This window comes from Trachypithecus francoisi, unplaced genomic scaffold (genome assembly GCF_009764315.1).
Source record: "Trachypithecus francoisi isolate TF-2019V2 unplaced genomic scaffold, Tfra_2.0 Contig01580, whole genome shotgun sequence".
Classification (NCBI taxonomy): domain Eukaryota; kingdom Metazoa; phylum Chordata; class Mammalia; order Primates; family Cercopithecidae; genus Trachypithecus; species Trachypithecus francoisi.
Window position 1 is genome coordinate 1194287 of NW_022681443.1, and position 16627 is coordinate 1210913.

The 16627-nt window shown below is 53.1% G+C and overlaps 1 protein-coding gene across 4 annotated transcripts in view; it reads right to left on the reverse strand.

The window, feature by feature from the left end:
• The window catches only part of TMEM184B (transmembrane protein 184B), a 56372-nt gene that overhangs the window by 16337 nt on the left and 23408 nt on the right, over positions 1 to 16627 (reverse strand). For 2 of the 4 annotated variants that reach the window (XM_033189392.1, XM_033189376.1), the window contains exons 2-3: positions 11618 to 11867; positions 9835 to 10000 (exon numbers count right to left, since the gene is read on the reverse strand). In XM_033189392.1, coding sequence (XP_033045283.1) covers positions 9835 to 10000; positions 11618 to 11809 — 358 coding nt within the window. In that variant the 5' untranslated portion in view covers positions 11810 to 11867. Of the gene's footprint in view, positions 1 to 9834; positions 10001 to 10651; positions 10743 to 11617; positions 11868 to 12678; positions 12700 to 16627 lie in introns of those variants that run through there. The other 2 variants (XM_033189383.1, XM_033189401.1) reach the window with 2 other exon arrangements.

Genomic DNA, 16627 nt, shown 5'->3' on the forward strand with positions numbered 1-16627 from the left:
CCCCCTGGCACTTTCTGCTCCACTCTAGACACCAAATCTTAAACTACAGACAAACGCACACTATCAGGAGAGAAGGACCAGGATGAACACAAAACAAGGACTGTGCTGGGGATGAGAAGACATCGGGGTCACTCTCTTAACAGGCGTGACAAGCACCTTGTTCCCAGGGTCAGATGGGACTCCCAGGGGCAGATCCCAGGACTGCAGCTCAACATACTCAATATAAAAAACCATTTCCTTTTTTTGTTTTTTTCTTTGATGCAGGGTCTCAGTCTGTCGCCCAGGCTGGAGTGCACAGACGCGACCATGGCTCACTGCAGCCTTGACCTCCCAAGCTCAATCGATCCTCCCACCTCAGCCTCCTGAGTAGCTGGGACTACAGGTATGTGCCACCATGCCTGGCTAATTTTTGCTTTTTGTTTTTTTTGTAGAGACAGGGTTTCGCCATGTTGTCCAGGCTGGTCTTGAACCCCTGGACTCAAGTGATCTGCTGGTCTCAGTCTCCCAAAGTGCTGGGATTAAGGGCATGAGCCACTGCGCCTGGCCTATAAGAAACCATTTCTAAAGGGCAGAGTCCAGAGATGGAAGTCGTGAACTTGCTGCCAACAGAAGCAATCAGGCTGGGCAACACCTCAGCAGACTTTCTAAAGGGGTCCTTTCCAAACCGAAGGCTCCAGGCTTCTCCCTCGTGACCTTCCTGTCCCTTGCGGATGCTGTTTATTCCTGTTTCTCGCCACTCCAAATGCTGCTTCTGACCTCTCCTCTACTGGCTTCTTTTGAATGGGCTTCTTTCCTATCAGCAGCTCCTTGAGCCTGGGTAGGAAGCTGTAGTCCAAGAGACTGCTCCTGACCCAGCCTCTCAGCTGGCCCATGACCTAGTAACTGCTACAGGATCCAGCAGTTGTAAGGCTTTACGTGTTTACACCCCCCTCCCCAACAACCGCCACTCCCATTCCCCCACAAGGATGGCGTTATCCCCGCTTACAGATAAGGAAATTCAGGCACGGAGCACCTAAGACACTCGCCCCAAGAGCCCCTGGGCTTTGAGAAAAGACTCAGTACTTGACCTCCCACGTTTCTGCGTGCAGCTCCCAGGGTCAGGAGGCAGACACACTCATATAACTCGCTATAACTTCAATGCACACTTGCTGTGCACCTACTGTGTGCCACACACTGTGTGCAGAACCTCAATGGCCCTGGGCACACTGGGCCATTCTAAGCTCATCTCCTGTGCACACCTTCAGCGCCTAAAGCTGGCCTCATGGCCCAGCCCTCTGCTACAGAAAAACACTCTGATTACTTGGTAAGACTGGGACATTCTGTATTTCAGATAACTGGAGATCGAGACCATCCTGGCTAACTCAGTGAAACCCCGTCTCTACTAAAAATACAAAAAATTAGCCGGGCATGGTGGTGGGTGCCTGTAGTCCCAGCTACTTGGGAGGCTGAAGCAGGAGAATGGTGTGAACCTGGGAGGCGGAGCTTGCAGTGAGCTGAGACCGCACCACTGCACTCCAGCCTGGGCGACAGAGCAAGACTCCGTCTCAAAAAAAAAAAATAGGGGCCTTAGAATGTTCTTCTGCCCCTTTTCAGTGATGGGTGATCATCCTGGACAAGAATGGGCACAGTGTGTTGCAACCAAGGGGGCAGGGTTCGGCGTGGTACAAGTGACCCCAGACTCCAAGTTGTGCCAAATGGCTCCTCTTCTCCTCCCTATTGGCTTTTTTTTTTGAGACAGAGTTTTGCTCTTGTTGCCCAGGCTGGAGTGCAATGGCACAATCTCAGCTCACCACAACCTCCACCTCCTGGGTTCAAGCGATTCTCCTACCTCAGCCTCCCGAGTAGCTGGGATTACAGGCGTGCGCCACCACGCCGGGCTGATTTTGTATTTTTAGTAGAGATGGGGTTTCTCCATGTTGGCCAGGCTGGTCTCAAACTCCCGACCTCAGGTGATGCACCTGCCTTGGCCTCCCAAAGTGCTGGGATTACAGGTGTGAGCCACCGCGCCTGGCCCCCTCGTGGCTTTTTTGTCCTCTGCTGATCCTGCTTATTCCTGCTTCTCACCACCCTGAATGCTGTTTCTGACTTCTACCGGCTTCTTCTGAACATCTTTCTGCACTCGGATCTATCGAGTTCTTTTTTTTTCTTTTCTTTTTTTTCTTTGTTTTTTTGAGATAGTCTCACACTGTCGCCAGGCTGGAGAGCAGTGGTGCGATCTCGGCTCACTGCAACCTCTGTCTTCTAGGTTCAAGTGATTCTCCTGCCTCAGCCTCCTGAGTAGCTGGGATTACAGGTGTGCACCACCACGCCCAGCTAATTTTTGTATTTTTAGTAGAGATGGGGTTTTATCATGTTGGCCAGGATGGTCTCAATCTCTTGACCTCATGATCCACCCGCCTCGGCCTCCCAAAGTGCTGGGATTACAGGCGTGAGTCACCGTGCCCGGCCACTATTGGGGTCTCATAATCCTTGGCTCTATCTGTAAGAGCCCCGGCCAGCCAGTGCCACGGCCAGCCAGGGAGTCCTTCTGGCAGCAAACTGGCCTTTGGCCCTCGTGTGGCCCTGCATCTGTGGCCCTTGGCTGTGCTCACCCCAGTTGGACAGTGAATGAAGCATCATTCTCTGTTGCTTTCATGCATTCAAATCTCTTTCCCTAATAGGAGTTCACACTTTTCCAGGGGAGAAACTTGTCCTGTCCTCTCCTTCACCACGCTGGCACAGAGCCCCAGGATTCAGAGACCCAGGTGCGAGTCTGGCCTTTGGCCATTACGATCTGGGTCACTCTGAACAAGTTTCAGAGCCTATTCGAAATTTTTTCACATTTGTAAAATGGGGATGATAATATATATACTCTGCCAGGTACTTGGGAGGTGAGAATGAGCTAACAGTGATGAAAAACACGTGGGAAAACTGTGAAATGCCACGCAAACGTTCTTAACAAACAGCAACTGCATAAAGCGACATGCGGACATTGTCTTCTGCCTCTGAACCCCAAGGCCCTGTGCCTCTGATCACAGAACTCCTCAGCGCTCTCAGAGTTGTCTTGGGCCCACCCCCAACCCCACAATCAAACACTAAACACACATGGGGAGTGGTTCCCACCCTGCCCCCATCTGCCTGCCACTGTACAACCTCTGGTGACGCATGCCAGCGCTAGGAATTCCAGCCCTCGCAGACGGTACGTGGCACCAAGCTCTCTTCCAAGACTCAGCCCTCTCTTTGAGAACAGGAAGCACCAGTCACAAGTTCACAGGCTAAACATACACTTATCTCCATTATCCCCCTCCTCGCCCTCCTCACGCAGCTGAAATGAGAAGGAATGAAGGTGGGGTGGGGAGCAAACCTTCAAGGACAAGGGGAATGGTAACAGCCAAGTGACATCAACACAGCTCTGAACGCCACATGCTCACCGCTGCATGGTCACCGAGTGGCGGACGGTCAGCGGGGTGGGGGTGGGAGCCAGAGCCCTAGGAAACCTCAGCACTGCACGTGCCAGGCAGCTCGGGAGGCTGTGGGTGAGGATACAGATGCAGAAGCTGGTTGTCTCCACGTGGAACCACTGGATTACAAGTTTCAACAGAGGCTGAGACAGCTCCATCCTCAGAACACGGTCCAGCTGACGGCCGTAATGGGACGACTTGGAGAAAATCCAAACACTAAGCATGAATATGAAGGGCAAGAGGTCCTCTCAGGTCTCTGCCACTCTGCACCGGTCACTCAGCCTGTTCAGTGTTTTGAGGCAGGAGATGAGAAATTATTCTTTATAGAAAGAGGTCCCAGAATTTAAAAAACCTTCATTTGGTACCTGCCCCCATGCTGCATACAAATAGCCAAGGAAACACTCCACACTCCATCACCCAATCAGGAGGCCCAGCAATTTTCTTTTCTTTTTCTGGAGCAGGGAGAGATGAGGTCTTGCTCTGTTGCCTAGGCTTGAGTGCAGTGGCACGATCATGGCTCAGTGCAGCCTCAAACTCCTGGGCTCCAGCCATCCTCCCGCCTCGGCCTCCTGAGTTGCTGGTATTTTCAGCCCCGTTCTCAAATATAAAAAATAGCCAAGGACACTGATATTTGAGGAGCGCTTCTAACAAGAAGGTCAAAGACCAAAGCGAACAAACACATGAAAGGAACTCAAGAGACAGAGACAACGTAGGGAACAGAAGAAAACTGCAATGAACATCCCCAGCGACCAAAGAACAATACTCTGTCCGGTATCAAGAACAAGGCATCATAAAGAACAAGAACGGAGAGAGCTACTGACATTTTAAAACATGATAAGGGAAATAAAACATTCAATAGAAAAGCTCAAAGGTAAGATTAAAAAAAAAAAAAAACGAAAACAGAAAACAAAACAAAATTCCTGGAAAACAGTACCAAAAAAGAGCCAGAAAATTATAAAGAAAATTTGGGCCGGGCGCAGTGGCTCAAGCCTGTAATCCCAGCACTTTGGGAGGCCGAGATGGGCGGATCACGAGGTCAGGAGATCGAGACCATCCTGGCTAACACGGTGAAACCCCGTCTCTACTAAAAATACAAAAACTAGCCGGGCGAGGTGGCGGGCGCCTGTAGTCCCAGCTACTCGGGAGGCTGAGGCAGGAGAATGGCGTAAACCCGGGAGGCGGAGCTTGCAGTGAGCTGAGATCTGGCCACTGCACTCCAGTCTGGGCGACAGAGCGAGACTCCGCCTCAAAAAAAAAAAAAAAAAAGAAAAGAAAGAAAATTTGAGGCTCGGCCAGGCGCAGTGGCTCAAGCCTGTAATCCCAGCACTTTGGGAGGCCGAGACGGGCGGATCACGAGGTCAGGAGATCGAGACCATCCTGGCTAACACGGTGAAACCCCGTATCTACTAAAAAAATACAAAAAGCTAGCCGGGCGAGGTGGCGGGCACCTGTAGTCTCAGCTACTCGGGAGGCTGAGGCAGGAGAATGGCGTAAACCCGGTAGGCGGAGCTTGCAGTGAGCTGAGATCCGGCCACTGCCCAGCCCAGGCGACAGAGCGAGACTCCATCTCAAAAAAAAAAAAAAGAAAATTTGAGGCTCAATCCGGAAGCATGAGGTCCTACTAGCAGGAATTCCAGAAAGGGAGATTGGAAGAAAGTGGAGGGGAAGAAATGATCAAAGAAACATACAGAAAGACTTCCCAGAACCTTAAGGCAGGAGCAACCACGCTGCAAGGGCCCGCCAGGTTACTGAGCACAATGACTATCCCACCTCCTGTGAGATTTCAGGACTCTGGGGATTAAGACAAGATCCTAAATACAAAGAGGAGAGGGAAAAAAAAAAAGAAGAGCGAAGCAGGTCACATACACACACAGGCACTAGGGATCGAATACAGCAGAATTTCCAGAAATTACATTAGAATCTAAGACAGTGAAGATATGCCTTCGAAATTTAAAGGCAGAAGGATTTCCAACTTAGGATTGTATTTCCCTTGAATACCAGTCAAATGGAACAATATACTAAAGATATTTTCAGATTCCACAAAATCGACCTCCCATGCATTCTCTTTCTCAGGAAGCTGCTGGAAGACGTGCTCCAACCAGGCAGAGAGAGCAAACCATGAACAAGGAGGAAACAGCCTCCACGGAACAGGTGACTCAGCACAGGAGAAGCAGTTTCCAGGCTGATGAATGGAAGAGCCAGGGCAACAGCTGAGCAGCGGGAGCCTGGAAGGCAGGCATTCCTGACTGCACCACAGGGAGAAGGTTCCAGGAGAAACGCCACGGGGAAAATGGCACAGCTCATGGATTCCTGGATTGGCCTGGCTTTACTGAGAGCAGGGCTGGTTTGGTTTTTGCTATGTTTTGTTTTTAAATTCAATTGAAGTATTTAGGAATAAACTAATGATAGGTATGTAGAAAACTGGGCAAACTAAAAGAGGGCAAGTAGTAACTGGAGCAAAAAACAAAAAGTTACACAGGAAAAGGAAATGGATAGGATGTGGTGGCTCATGTCTATAATCCCGGCACTCTGGGAGGCCAAGGCAGAAGGATCATTTGAGCCTAGGAGTTTGAGACCACCCTAGGCAACACAGTGAGACCTCATCTCTACAAAAAAAAAAAAAAAAAAATTACTGGAGCATGGTGGCAGCACACACCTGTGTGTGTCAGAATAAGACCTGTCTCTCAAACAAAGCCCTTCCACAACAGGAAGTCACTACGTATAGAAAACTGAAAAACAACAACAAAAACCAGTATAAGCATATTTTCAGGTCATTCTAGGAAGAAAACAGCTGAAAGAGTTGAAAGCACAGTGAACTTTGGAGTGAGGAGTTAGAGGAGTTTCGTGTTTCAACCATATGCCTCTATTACTTTAATAAACGTAAATTTTTTCAGTGTTTTTTAAAAGCAGAATTTTGTTAACAAAGAAAAAAAGTGGCCGGGCGCAGTGCCTCATGCCTGTAATCCCAGCAGTTTGGGAGGCCGAGGTGGTGGGCGGATTGCCTGAGCTCAGGAGTTTGAGACCAGCCTGGGCAACACGGTGAAATCCTGTCTCTAGTAAATACAAAAATAAAATTAGCCGGGTGTGGCGGTGTGCGCCTGTAGTCCCAGCTACTTGGGAGGCTGTGGCAGGAGAATAGCTTGAACCCGGGAGGCGGAGGTTGCAGTGAGCCGAGATCACACCACTGCATTCCAGGATGGGCGACAGAGCGAGACTCCATCTCCAAAAAAAAAAAAAAAAAAAAAAAAAGCAAGCAAGCAAGCAAGCAAATGACTGCAGTGCCCAGCTCTGAGTGGGCCCTCAGGAGAGGCTGGCCGGACCTGCAGGGTTCTCCAGCCTAGGCGAATCCTGCTCCTCCCAGGTCCTCCTGGTCCCTCTTGGGCACTTAGAAGGAACGGTGGGAGGGGAAATACATGGGGGGACCTCTTTGAATTTTAGGCCGGGCGCGGTGGCTCAAGCCTGTAATCCCAGCACTTTGGGAGGCCGAGACGGGCGGATCACGAGGTCAGGAGATCGAGACCATCCTGGCTAACATGGTGAAACCCCGTCTCTACTAAAAAATACAAAAAACTAGCCGGGCGACATGGCGGGCGCCTGTAGTCCCAGCTGCTTGGGAGGCTGAGGCAGGAGAATGGCGTAAACCCAGGAGGCGGAGCTTGCAGTGAGCTGAGACCCGGCCACTGCACTCCAGCCTGGGCGGCAGAGCGAGACTCCGTCTCAAAAAAAAAAAAAAAAAAATGAATTTTAAGGGACTGCCCCATCACTGACTCTACAGAGGCAGCTACAAGAGAGGGGCTAGGACCCAGAGCAGTGGTGCAGGGACAAGCCAAGGAGGAGGCCCCACTGCCTCTAATGCTAAAAGCTGGTGAACTTGGCCAGGCATGGTGGCTCACATCTATAATCCCCACGACTTTGGGAGGCCGAGGAGGGCAGATCACGAGGTCAAGAGATTGAGACCATCCTGGCCAACATGGTGAAACCCCGTCTCTACTAAAAATACAAAAATTAGCTGGGTGTGGTAGTACACACTTGTAGTCCCAGCCACTCGGGAGGCTGAGGCAGGAGAATCACTTGAACCTGGGAGGTGGAGGTTGCAGTGAGCTGAGATCGTACCACTGCATTCCAGCCTGACAACGGTCTCAAAAAAAAAAAAAAAGCTGGTGAACTCGGGGACAGCCTGAACTTCACCGCAGCTGCTGTGCTGCTTGTAAACTCCCTGGGAGAGGCCAGGCCAAAGGGATAATCGCGTTGCTAGGAGATGTGCTTCACAGGGCGGCCGACTTCCTGGAGGACCTCTCCCTGGGCTGGGAGGCAGGTCAGGGCAGGCGGGGCCTGAACAAAGAGGCTTCTGGAGCGAGGGGTGCCCGCCAGCCATCTGCTGCCGCCTCTGGGGCACGGAGTAAGGGTGAAGCAGAGTCTCCCCTGGCTGTGTGCCCCGCCTTCTGCCATGCGCCTGTCTTCGGGGTCCTGCCGAGAAGAGAGCCCACACTTGTCCCCCGACCACACCGGAGAGGCCGCCTTGGCAGGGAACAGCTTTGTGCTTCTGAAGGAACAGGTGGACAGAGGCTGCCCCTGGGTACCCATGCGAGGCTGGCAGCTGAATGGAAGAGGATTCTCAGCCCCACCCTTTGCCAATTCCAGCCTTTACGGTGCCCCAGGGACCCAGAGGTTTCCCTGGAGACTTGGCTGCTTCCAGGAACATCAGACACGAGAGCCCCAGTTAAGCCCTGAGCAGGTCCCCACCTGGCCTCAGTATTCTCACCTGGAAGGACAGGATGGAACGCCAGCCGGCGAGGAGGGAACATGGGAAGTTACTGAGTTGCTGGGAGTGACAGTGGTGGGGAACAGACGGATGGAAAGGAGGGACCCCACGTAGAGCAGAAGAGCTTCCCAGGCCAGGGACACGGCACACATCAAGCCCTTGAGGCTGGGAAGCACCTGCCTGATATGGCCGCAGTTGGGGGTGGGCACGCAGAAATATGACAGGCTGGGGTGCGATATCCTCCTGTTCAGCGACTTCATTTTCTTGCCAAACCTAAAGGCATCTCCTGTGCCCTGTGAGTTCTCAGGGATACACAAGGTTCAACATAGACAAGAAGAGAGACTCCAGCTGCTTGGGGGATGAGCATGCTTCACCCCAATATCCACAGAGTACAGGCCGGGGGCAGCATCCTCCCAGGTCACGGAAACAGACAACTTCCGGGCACGGCCGGAGCTGCTCGGCCTGAGATGAGGAAAACCACATCCAGCCACTTTATCTAAACCCAGCAGCACAGGTGTGGGTAGGAGACAGGAAACCTCACACTCTGAGAATAGCATGGGTATCAATGTAGGGGGTCTTTTTTTTTTTTTTTTTGGAAACGGAGTTTTGCTCTTGTTGCCCAAGCTGGAGTGAAATGGCACGATCTTGGCTCACCACAATTTCAGACTCCTGGGTTCAAGCGATTCTCCTGCCTCAGCCTCCCGAGTAGCTGGAATTACAGGCACACGCCACCATGCCCAGATAATTTTGCATTTTTAGTAGAGACGGGGTTTCTCCATGTTGGTCAGGCTGGTCTCAAACTTCCAACCTCAGGTGATCTGCCCGCCTCGGCCTCCCAAAGTAATGGATTACAGGTGTGAGCCACTGCACCTGGCCCAGTGTAGGGGTCTTGAATTGAGGAACCCCTCCTCTCCATTCCTGCTGGCCTGTCCAGGGCAGACCTGGGCATCGCTGGCCTCTGATGGAGGAGGAATGCCTGGGACCTGCCCAAGACAGGTCAGAGGCCAGTTCCCGTGAGAGCAGCATCCTGGTCTCCTTGTGGTGACTGTTAAGGGGTCACAGACTCCCTCAGGGCAGCAGGGGTGAGGCTGGCTTTTCCTCTTGGCAACCCAGCTCCTGGCCTGTGGTCAGAGCTCAGGACGGCAGCAGGTGATGTCCCCACTCCACATCCAGAACCAAGTCCCCGAAAGGAATCGAGTCTTCTTCCTGGGTGGCGCAGTAGGGCACCCACTCATGGGACAAAGCCCTCAGAATTAAGACCCATAGGGACAGATGCCCAGCCCTGCCACTGACATGCCAGGGATCCCTGGATTGGTCCCTACCCAACTGCACCTGGGGCCACCTGGGGTCTCTACAAACAGACCACTTGCTTACTGCCTCCACCCTGCCCGAGATGCCAGCATTGAGAAACGAGACCCAGGTGGAGGGTCCCTGCTTCAGGCAACTGTGAGGTGAGACTGTGGCTGCATGTGCTGTTACCTGTCAATGTGGGACAGAAACCCTGTAGCAGGTAAAGAAGCCAGGGATGTGTCAAGACAGTCTTCGTGAGGCCCCTCGGGGAGGAATGTGGGGAGAGCGGCTCCCAGCCTCCTGGCCCCCAGCCGGCCCTCCCAACTCCACCCCCATCCTCACCCTCGTAGCAGTCGCGGACGGTGCCGAAGTACACGTAGTATTGGTCGTTGGTGAAGAAGAGGAGGCTGAGCCAGGAGTCAAAGGCGTAGATGGGCACGATGAAGAGGATGCGTACGATGTAGCGCTGCTCGTTGGGGCAGCTGTAGCAGCGCAGGTGCATGTAGATCTGGGGGCAGAGGTGCGGGGTCAGCGGGGGACCCTCCTGTCCGCAGGAATGGGAGGGCAGGTGGGCTTCCAGCTCTGCCACCCTGTGACCCGATGCACGGGACCTACCCGAGCCTCAGAGCCCTGCTCTGCAAAAAGGGGATGACAACACTTGCCTCCCAAGGCCACTGTGAGACTCAGACCAGCGGGCATGCACAAGGCTCGTGGAGTGCATGCAGCAGTGCTCGCGGGACGGCCTTGCAGGTGCAGGTGGCGGTGAGCCCACACCCCAGACCACAGGAGGGCCAGGGACGAGGATGGAAATCCAGTTTCCACAAGCTCCCCAGGGGGCCTCACACACGGGCAGCTCTGGGCCATCCGTGTGTGCCCTTTCCCTTTGCCTCTCTCCAGCTGTGACTGTGGCAGCACTGAGCTAAATCACTGCCATCTGGGTTGCAGCCCTGCCCCGTCCCTTAACTTATGGCAAGACAGACCGGGCCCTCACTCTATGGCAGGTGGACGCACTTCCTGGCTGAGTGGCTGCAGGGATGTCCTCAGGCTGTGCCTCCTCCTCCCATCTGGTAAACAGAGGCAGCACTGCCTACCTCACCAGGAAGTCAGAAGAATGAATGCTACTTTTAGGAAGCAGAGGAAAAAAGTAAAAGCTACACACAAATGCCAAGAGCTGCTCTACCACGGTCCTCAGTCCCGGCAGCCCCTGGGTGCCTCGTCCCAGCTCTCATGACATCACACTTGGCCCAGCTGAGACCTGGGCCGGGGAGGAAAAGAACAAAATATTCTCCTTCTGCTGTGGGCCAAAAGCCTTGGACGCAAATGGGTTCTAAAAGGGATGGGGACACAGGGCATCTGGCAAGGGGTTGACTGGGGAACGCGAGCGGACTCGCCCTGCCCCTCTCCACTGGACCACCCTCAAACCTCTGCAGGCTGCCAAGGCCGGTCCCCACCCACATCAGCCTCCTCTGGGGCCTCGAGTACAGGGAGACGGAAGACTTGACTTCTGTCCCAGTCTGCCACCAACTTCCAAGTGACCGGGCTAGTTCCTCTTTCCCTCCCCTTCTGGCTCTCCATTTTCTCAACTGCAAAGCGGTCCCTGTCCCTGTGCTCCTGCGGTTCTAGGCTCTCTGTCGCTTAGGTGTGACACGAGACTAGTTCCAGCCAATGGAAGGTGAACAGAGTGACGAGTGTCGCCTCTGGATGGAGGTGGTTAAATATCCAGAGTGCCTACACACATTCCCTGCTGCCAGGTGTCAGATGGGCGAGGCTTGATGCCAGAGTCACACATCGGAACCTGTGCTGCATACTGGGCCCTGGGACGTGGGCAAGAAGGCGACTTCTTGGCGCATGCCTGTAGTCCCAGCTACTCGGGAGGCTGAGGCAGGAGAACTGTTCCAACCCAGGAGGCAGAGGTTGCAGTGAGCAAAGATTGCACCACTGCACTCCAGCCTGGGTGACAGAATGAGACTCTGTCTCAAAAAAAAAAAAACAAGAAGTAGACTTCTATCGAGGAAAGCCTCTGATAACACAGGGCTTACCTACTACTGCAGCACAGCCTGGCCTAGCCTAACTCCCACTCTGTTGGGCCAGGAACCTTTTTGGACCCTTCTAGAGGCTTGGGTACCTGGTGGCATGTGATGAGCAGGGCCGTCCACACGAAGAAGCCAGAGATGGCCTGAGCGGCAGTTGTCATCAGGAACACAGGCTGCTCCATGGCAGTGGGGCTGCCCTCGGGGATCACGGAGACGCTGGGCGAGGCTGCTGCGGTCGTGGGCGACGCTGGATCTGGGGCCAGCACAGCCCCCCTCACTGTCATGGTGCCCAGCAGCAGGAGGCTCCCTGAGGGAAACCCTTGCAGTAAGTGACAAGCTAGCCTAGAGAGAAGAAATTGCAATGTGAGTCTCCTCCCAGGGCAAGTGACAGTGTTGGAAGGAATCTTCCACGTCTCTCCACCCACGTCCCGACCACGTCTGTATTGACCCCAACCATCACCCTGTCCCAGCCAGCCTCTCCCCTGGATTGAGGCAACAGGCCACTGACCAGTTTCTCTGCTTCTGCCCTTGCCTCTAATGACCAGTCCCCACTGAGCAGGCTTGTGAGTCTTCCAAGGATTACCCAGACCAGGCTGCCCCTGCTCAAAACTCTCCAATACCTCCCAGCTCCCCTGGAGTAAAAACTATAGTCCTCGCAACAGCCCCAAGGACTTGATAAGACCTCCTGGCCTCTAGGCTCTCAGCTCCTACAGTTCCCACTTCCATCCTCAGCTGCAGCCACGCTGGCCTCTTTGCTGTTCCTTGAACATACTAAGCCTGCTTCTGCCACAGGGCCTTTGCACTAGCTGTCTCTGCTCAGCCACACAGCTCCCTCCCATCATTCCTTTAGGTCTCTACCTTGACCACCATGAAGACATGTCAGCCTCTCTCAGGCCGGGCATGCCTGACTCCCTGCTTTCCTTTCTTTTCCTCCAGAGCACTCATTACATTGACACCACCTGACTAACTCGATTCACTCATGTATTTATTAACTGTTTCCCCTACCCCACCTAGAACACAGGCTCCTTGGGGACAGCAGCTCTGTTTGGGACTATACAGGCAGCACTGGGAACTGTGGGCAAACAACAGACATTCGGGAACTTCCTGCTGGGCCTGAACATCTTTATATCCCGGAGCCAGTAAAACCACTTACTGCTGAGGCCTCCTTCCGAGGGCTTGTGTGCGTTCTTCGCCATTTCTCCCCCTTAACGGCTGACCCACTCCCCGACCATCCGGCTGTGCTGTTTTGGAGACTCTGTGGCTCCTCCCCAATCTGTGCACTCTAAACTCTCATCTTTTAAGCCAGCCCATGTGCCACCTCTCCTGAAAGTCTGCCTGCACACCTTCTCCAGTTCTGAGACTTCTAGCCATTCCGCATCCTCGAACATGCAGGTCTCTCACCACTCACGTGTTCATCCTCCTGCCTACTCTTTGAGGCAAGATCCCACAGCCCCAGCCCACTTATAATACTTAACTTTATTATTATTATTATTTTGAGACAGGGTCTCGCTCTGTTGCCCAGGCTGGAGTGCAGTGGTACAATCTCGGCTCCCTGTAGCTTCTGCCTCCTGAGCTCAAGTAATCCTCCTGCCTTAGCCTTCTGAGGTAGCTGAGATTACAGGCATGCACCACCACACCTGGTTAATTTTCTAATTTTTTTGTAGAGATGGGGTCTCCCTATGTTGCCCAGGTTGGTCTTGAATTCCTGGCCTCAAGCAATCCTCCTGCCTCATCCTCCCAAAATGCTGGGATTATAGGCGTGAGCCACCGTGCCTGGCCTATCTACTGATTTTCACTGCTTGTTTCCAAAAATGTGAGGTGCCTCACAGTGAAACAAAGAATACTGGGTGGAGCCCTCATGAATGAGATTAGTGTCCTCATAAAAGGAACCCCAGGGAGCTGCCGTGCCCCTTCTACCACATGCGGACACAGGGAGAAGGCACCGTCTATGAACCAAAGTGAGCCCTCTCCACACACTGAATCTGCCAGCACCTTGATCTTGGACTTCCCAGCCTCCAGAACTGCGAGGAAGGAGGTGGTCGATTTATGGGATTTTGTCATAGCGGCTCAAGAAGACTAAGGCAGGAGCCTGGCCGTACCCTCTACCCACAGCCCTGATGGGGTGCCCCTTTCAGTACAGCCACCTGCTGAAAGGCTGGTCAATGCCATCCAACAAACACCTCTGCCCAAATCACCAACTCTGGCAATAACCTGCAATGCAACCAGAGGAACACCCGACAATTTTAAAAGATGCAAAGTGCGGTGTGTGGGTACTGAGGAAAGAGCCTGGCTGGAGCGTGAACACCAGCTCCCCCCGCCAACCAGCCATGTGGGTTCCCTGCTCCAAAAATGAGCTCAGAAAATGAACCAACCCCAACCCCGACCATCTCGGTCTGAACAGAGGTCAATCTAGATGATCTCATGGTCCCTTTCAAATCCGCAAGCTGGTATTCAAGTCAGAATATCCTGACACCAACGGAGGTTTCCCTGGGCCTTCCCAGGTGCAGCAGCCTGCAGCCTGGCCCCGTGACGCAGAGGATCCTGCGCCCGCTGTCTGTCTGCACTGCCCGCCTACACCCCGGGCTGCTCGCCAACGGCCGCAGCATCTCCACCACCATGTCGGCTCTTAGCTGTAAGTGTGCACCTTAGGAGAGCCCTTTACATTTCTATTTTCCCACACATACATGATCTCTTAACACAGCAATCGAGACACGAATCCAGATTAAAACTCAAAACTGGAGAAGGCGTCTATATAAAGAAATTCAAACATGGAGAAGGTGTCTATATAAAGAAATTCAAACATGGAGAAGGTGTCTATATAAAGACTGGTGGCAAGCTTTGAAAAAGAGACGCAGTGACAAGTCCAAGAATAGCTCCTGTAAGTATGGTTGCAAAACTGAAAACCAGCGCCAGAAATACTTCTTGAAAAAGACTTGGGTTGTAAACCATCATCTTTGTCTATCATCTCAAATTAAATGAGTAGACATGGGGTATGGTGGGGGGACCAGAGGAAGTACAAATACGCCTAAATCTTCACCTTCCAAGCAAGGTGCGGGGGGATGTCGAAGGCTGTTTTGTTCATGACTAAGGGCAGTGTTGAGAAGCCCCCAGCTTGGACTCCCAGGCACAGGGGCAACCCCGGGGAGCAGACCCGAGCCAGGGCTGGGATCTGGGTGAAGGCTGCAGGCCAGCTTCCTCCTGCGGCTCTGCTCACTCACATGCACACGCCCACCTGGCGTTCAGGGCCCCTTCACATTCTTCATGAAGGTTGTTTATTTCACAAGAGGAAATGCACCCAGAGATGTGGGTGACTTACTCCCAAATCAGAGCCAGGACTCAAAGCCAGGTCCTATCAACACATTGTCTCCCCACCTCCTACAAAGTGGGGGGACCTAGCTGAGCCACCCCTCCTGCTCCAGAGCCTCCTAACAAAACACGGCCATGGCCATCCTCCCATAGCCTCCAGACTCTTCTAGCAGGAGGCAGGCAGGTCCCCCAGGGCGGAGGAGAAGCCACCATGGCTGGGAGTGTTTCCACAGCCCAACTCATGCTGGCCACGTTTCTGCACCGGGGCCAATTCATCAACAACGTATTTTACTCTTGGGCAACCCCAGTGGTTGACAAAGCATTTCCCCAAACATTATCTCATGTATTTTCTCAAGGCAACTTTGAAGTAAGTAACATTATCTCCATCTTAGAGATGAGGAAAACGATGCAGAACTTGGTTTTATAGCCACCCAGGGTGGCAACGATTCAAGGGTTTTCATAATTCCCCAAAATATTTAAAGCAATATTCTGGTTCATAGACGCATGGTCCCCAACACCCATGACAGCAGGTGCAGGCAGCTGCTCGAAGGCCCAGAGCTCACCTTGTTCCCTGGACCCAAGGCAGCAGACGGAGGCTGTCAAATGTACTCCCAAGCCAGTGACCACAAGGCCAGACTCTGCAAACTGTTCAGTGTGTTGGGGCTGGGGCAGGGTGGGCACTGGGATCTGACCCTTTCACACTCTGTACAGGCACCGACTGGGAAGCTGCCTGCCCAGATCCCACAGGCAAGCAGGACGTTCACCTGGCATAGCCTGTGGTCCTTGGGGAAGCATGCACAATGCCGTCTGGTACAGTCTCTTTACTCCCGTGGGGAAAGGGGTGGGGAATGACTCCATCCATGTCTCCCCTTTTCCATGCAAACAGATGAGTCTCAGAATTTCAGCTGCTCTGACAGGACCCCATTATCTTGTTTTTATTGTTTTTTTTTTTTTTTTTTGAGATAGAGTCTTGCTCTGTTGCTCAGGCTGGAGTGCAATGGCATGATCACAGCTAACTGCAGCCTTGACCTCCCTAGGCCCAAGTGATCCTCCCACCTCAGTCTCCCAAGCAGCTGGGGACCACAGGCATGTGCCACTATGCCCAATAATTTTTTTTTTTTTGAGACAGGGCTTCGCTCTGTTGTCCAGGCTGGCGTGCAGTGGTGTGATCTTAGCTCACTCCAACCTCTGCCTCCTGGGGTCAAGCCATCAGCCTCCCAAGTAGCTGGGACTACAGGTGTGAGCCACCATGCCTGGCTAATTTTTGTTACTTTTTTGTAGAGATGGGGCTTTACGACGTTACTCATGCTGGTCTTGAGCTCCTGGGCTCAAATGATCCTGCCATCTTGGCCTCCCAAAGTGCTGGGATTACAGGCATGAACCACCACAATTGTCTCCCATTATTTCCCTAATTGACCAAGTGTTAAACTTCTGCCAGGAACATGATAGAGGGCCCTAAGGGAAGATGTTGAAATCATCTTTCTAACAAGTCCAGAGGCCTCTGGACTCCATGCCAGGCACCGACACACCCAGCCCCAGCCTTTAAGGTGCTCCAAGCTGCTCTTCATGCCTGCTCTACGCCACAGGCAGGAGTGACCTGGAGGCCTCTTCCCCTTGCACTGCTGAGAGGTGAGTGCCCAGCACTACAGGAGCCTAGAGCAAGCATCGGGCTTGGCCAGGCTGGGGAGGGGGTCAGGGAAGGCTTCCACCTGGTGGGGACATAACCAGGCTTATGCTTTGAGTCACCCAACAGGACTCCCACTAGACTCCACCACGTGCAACCTGCGTGGTTACTT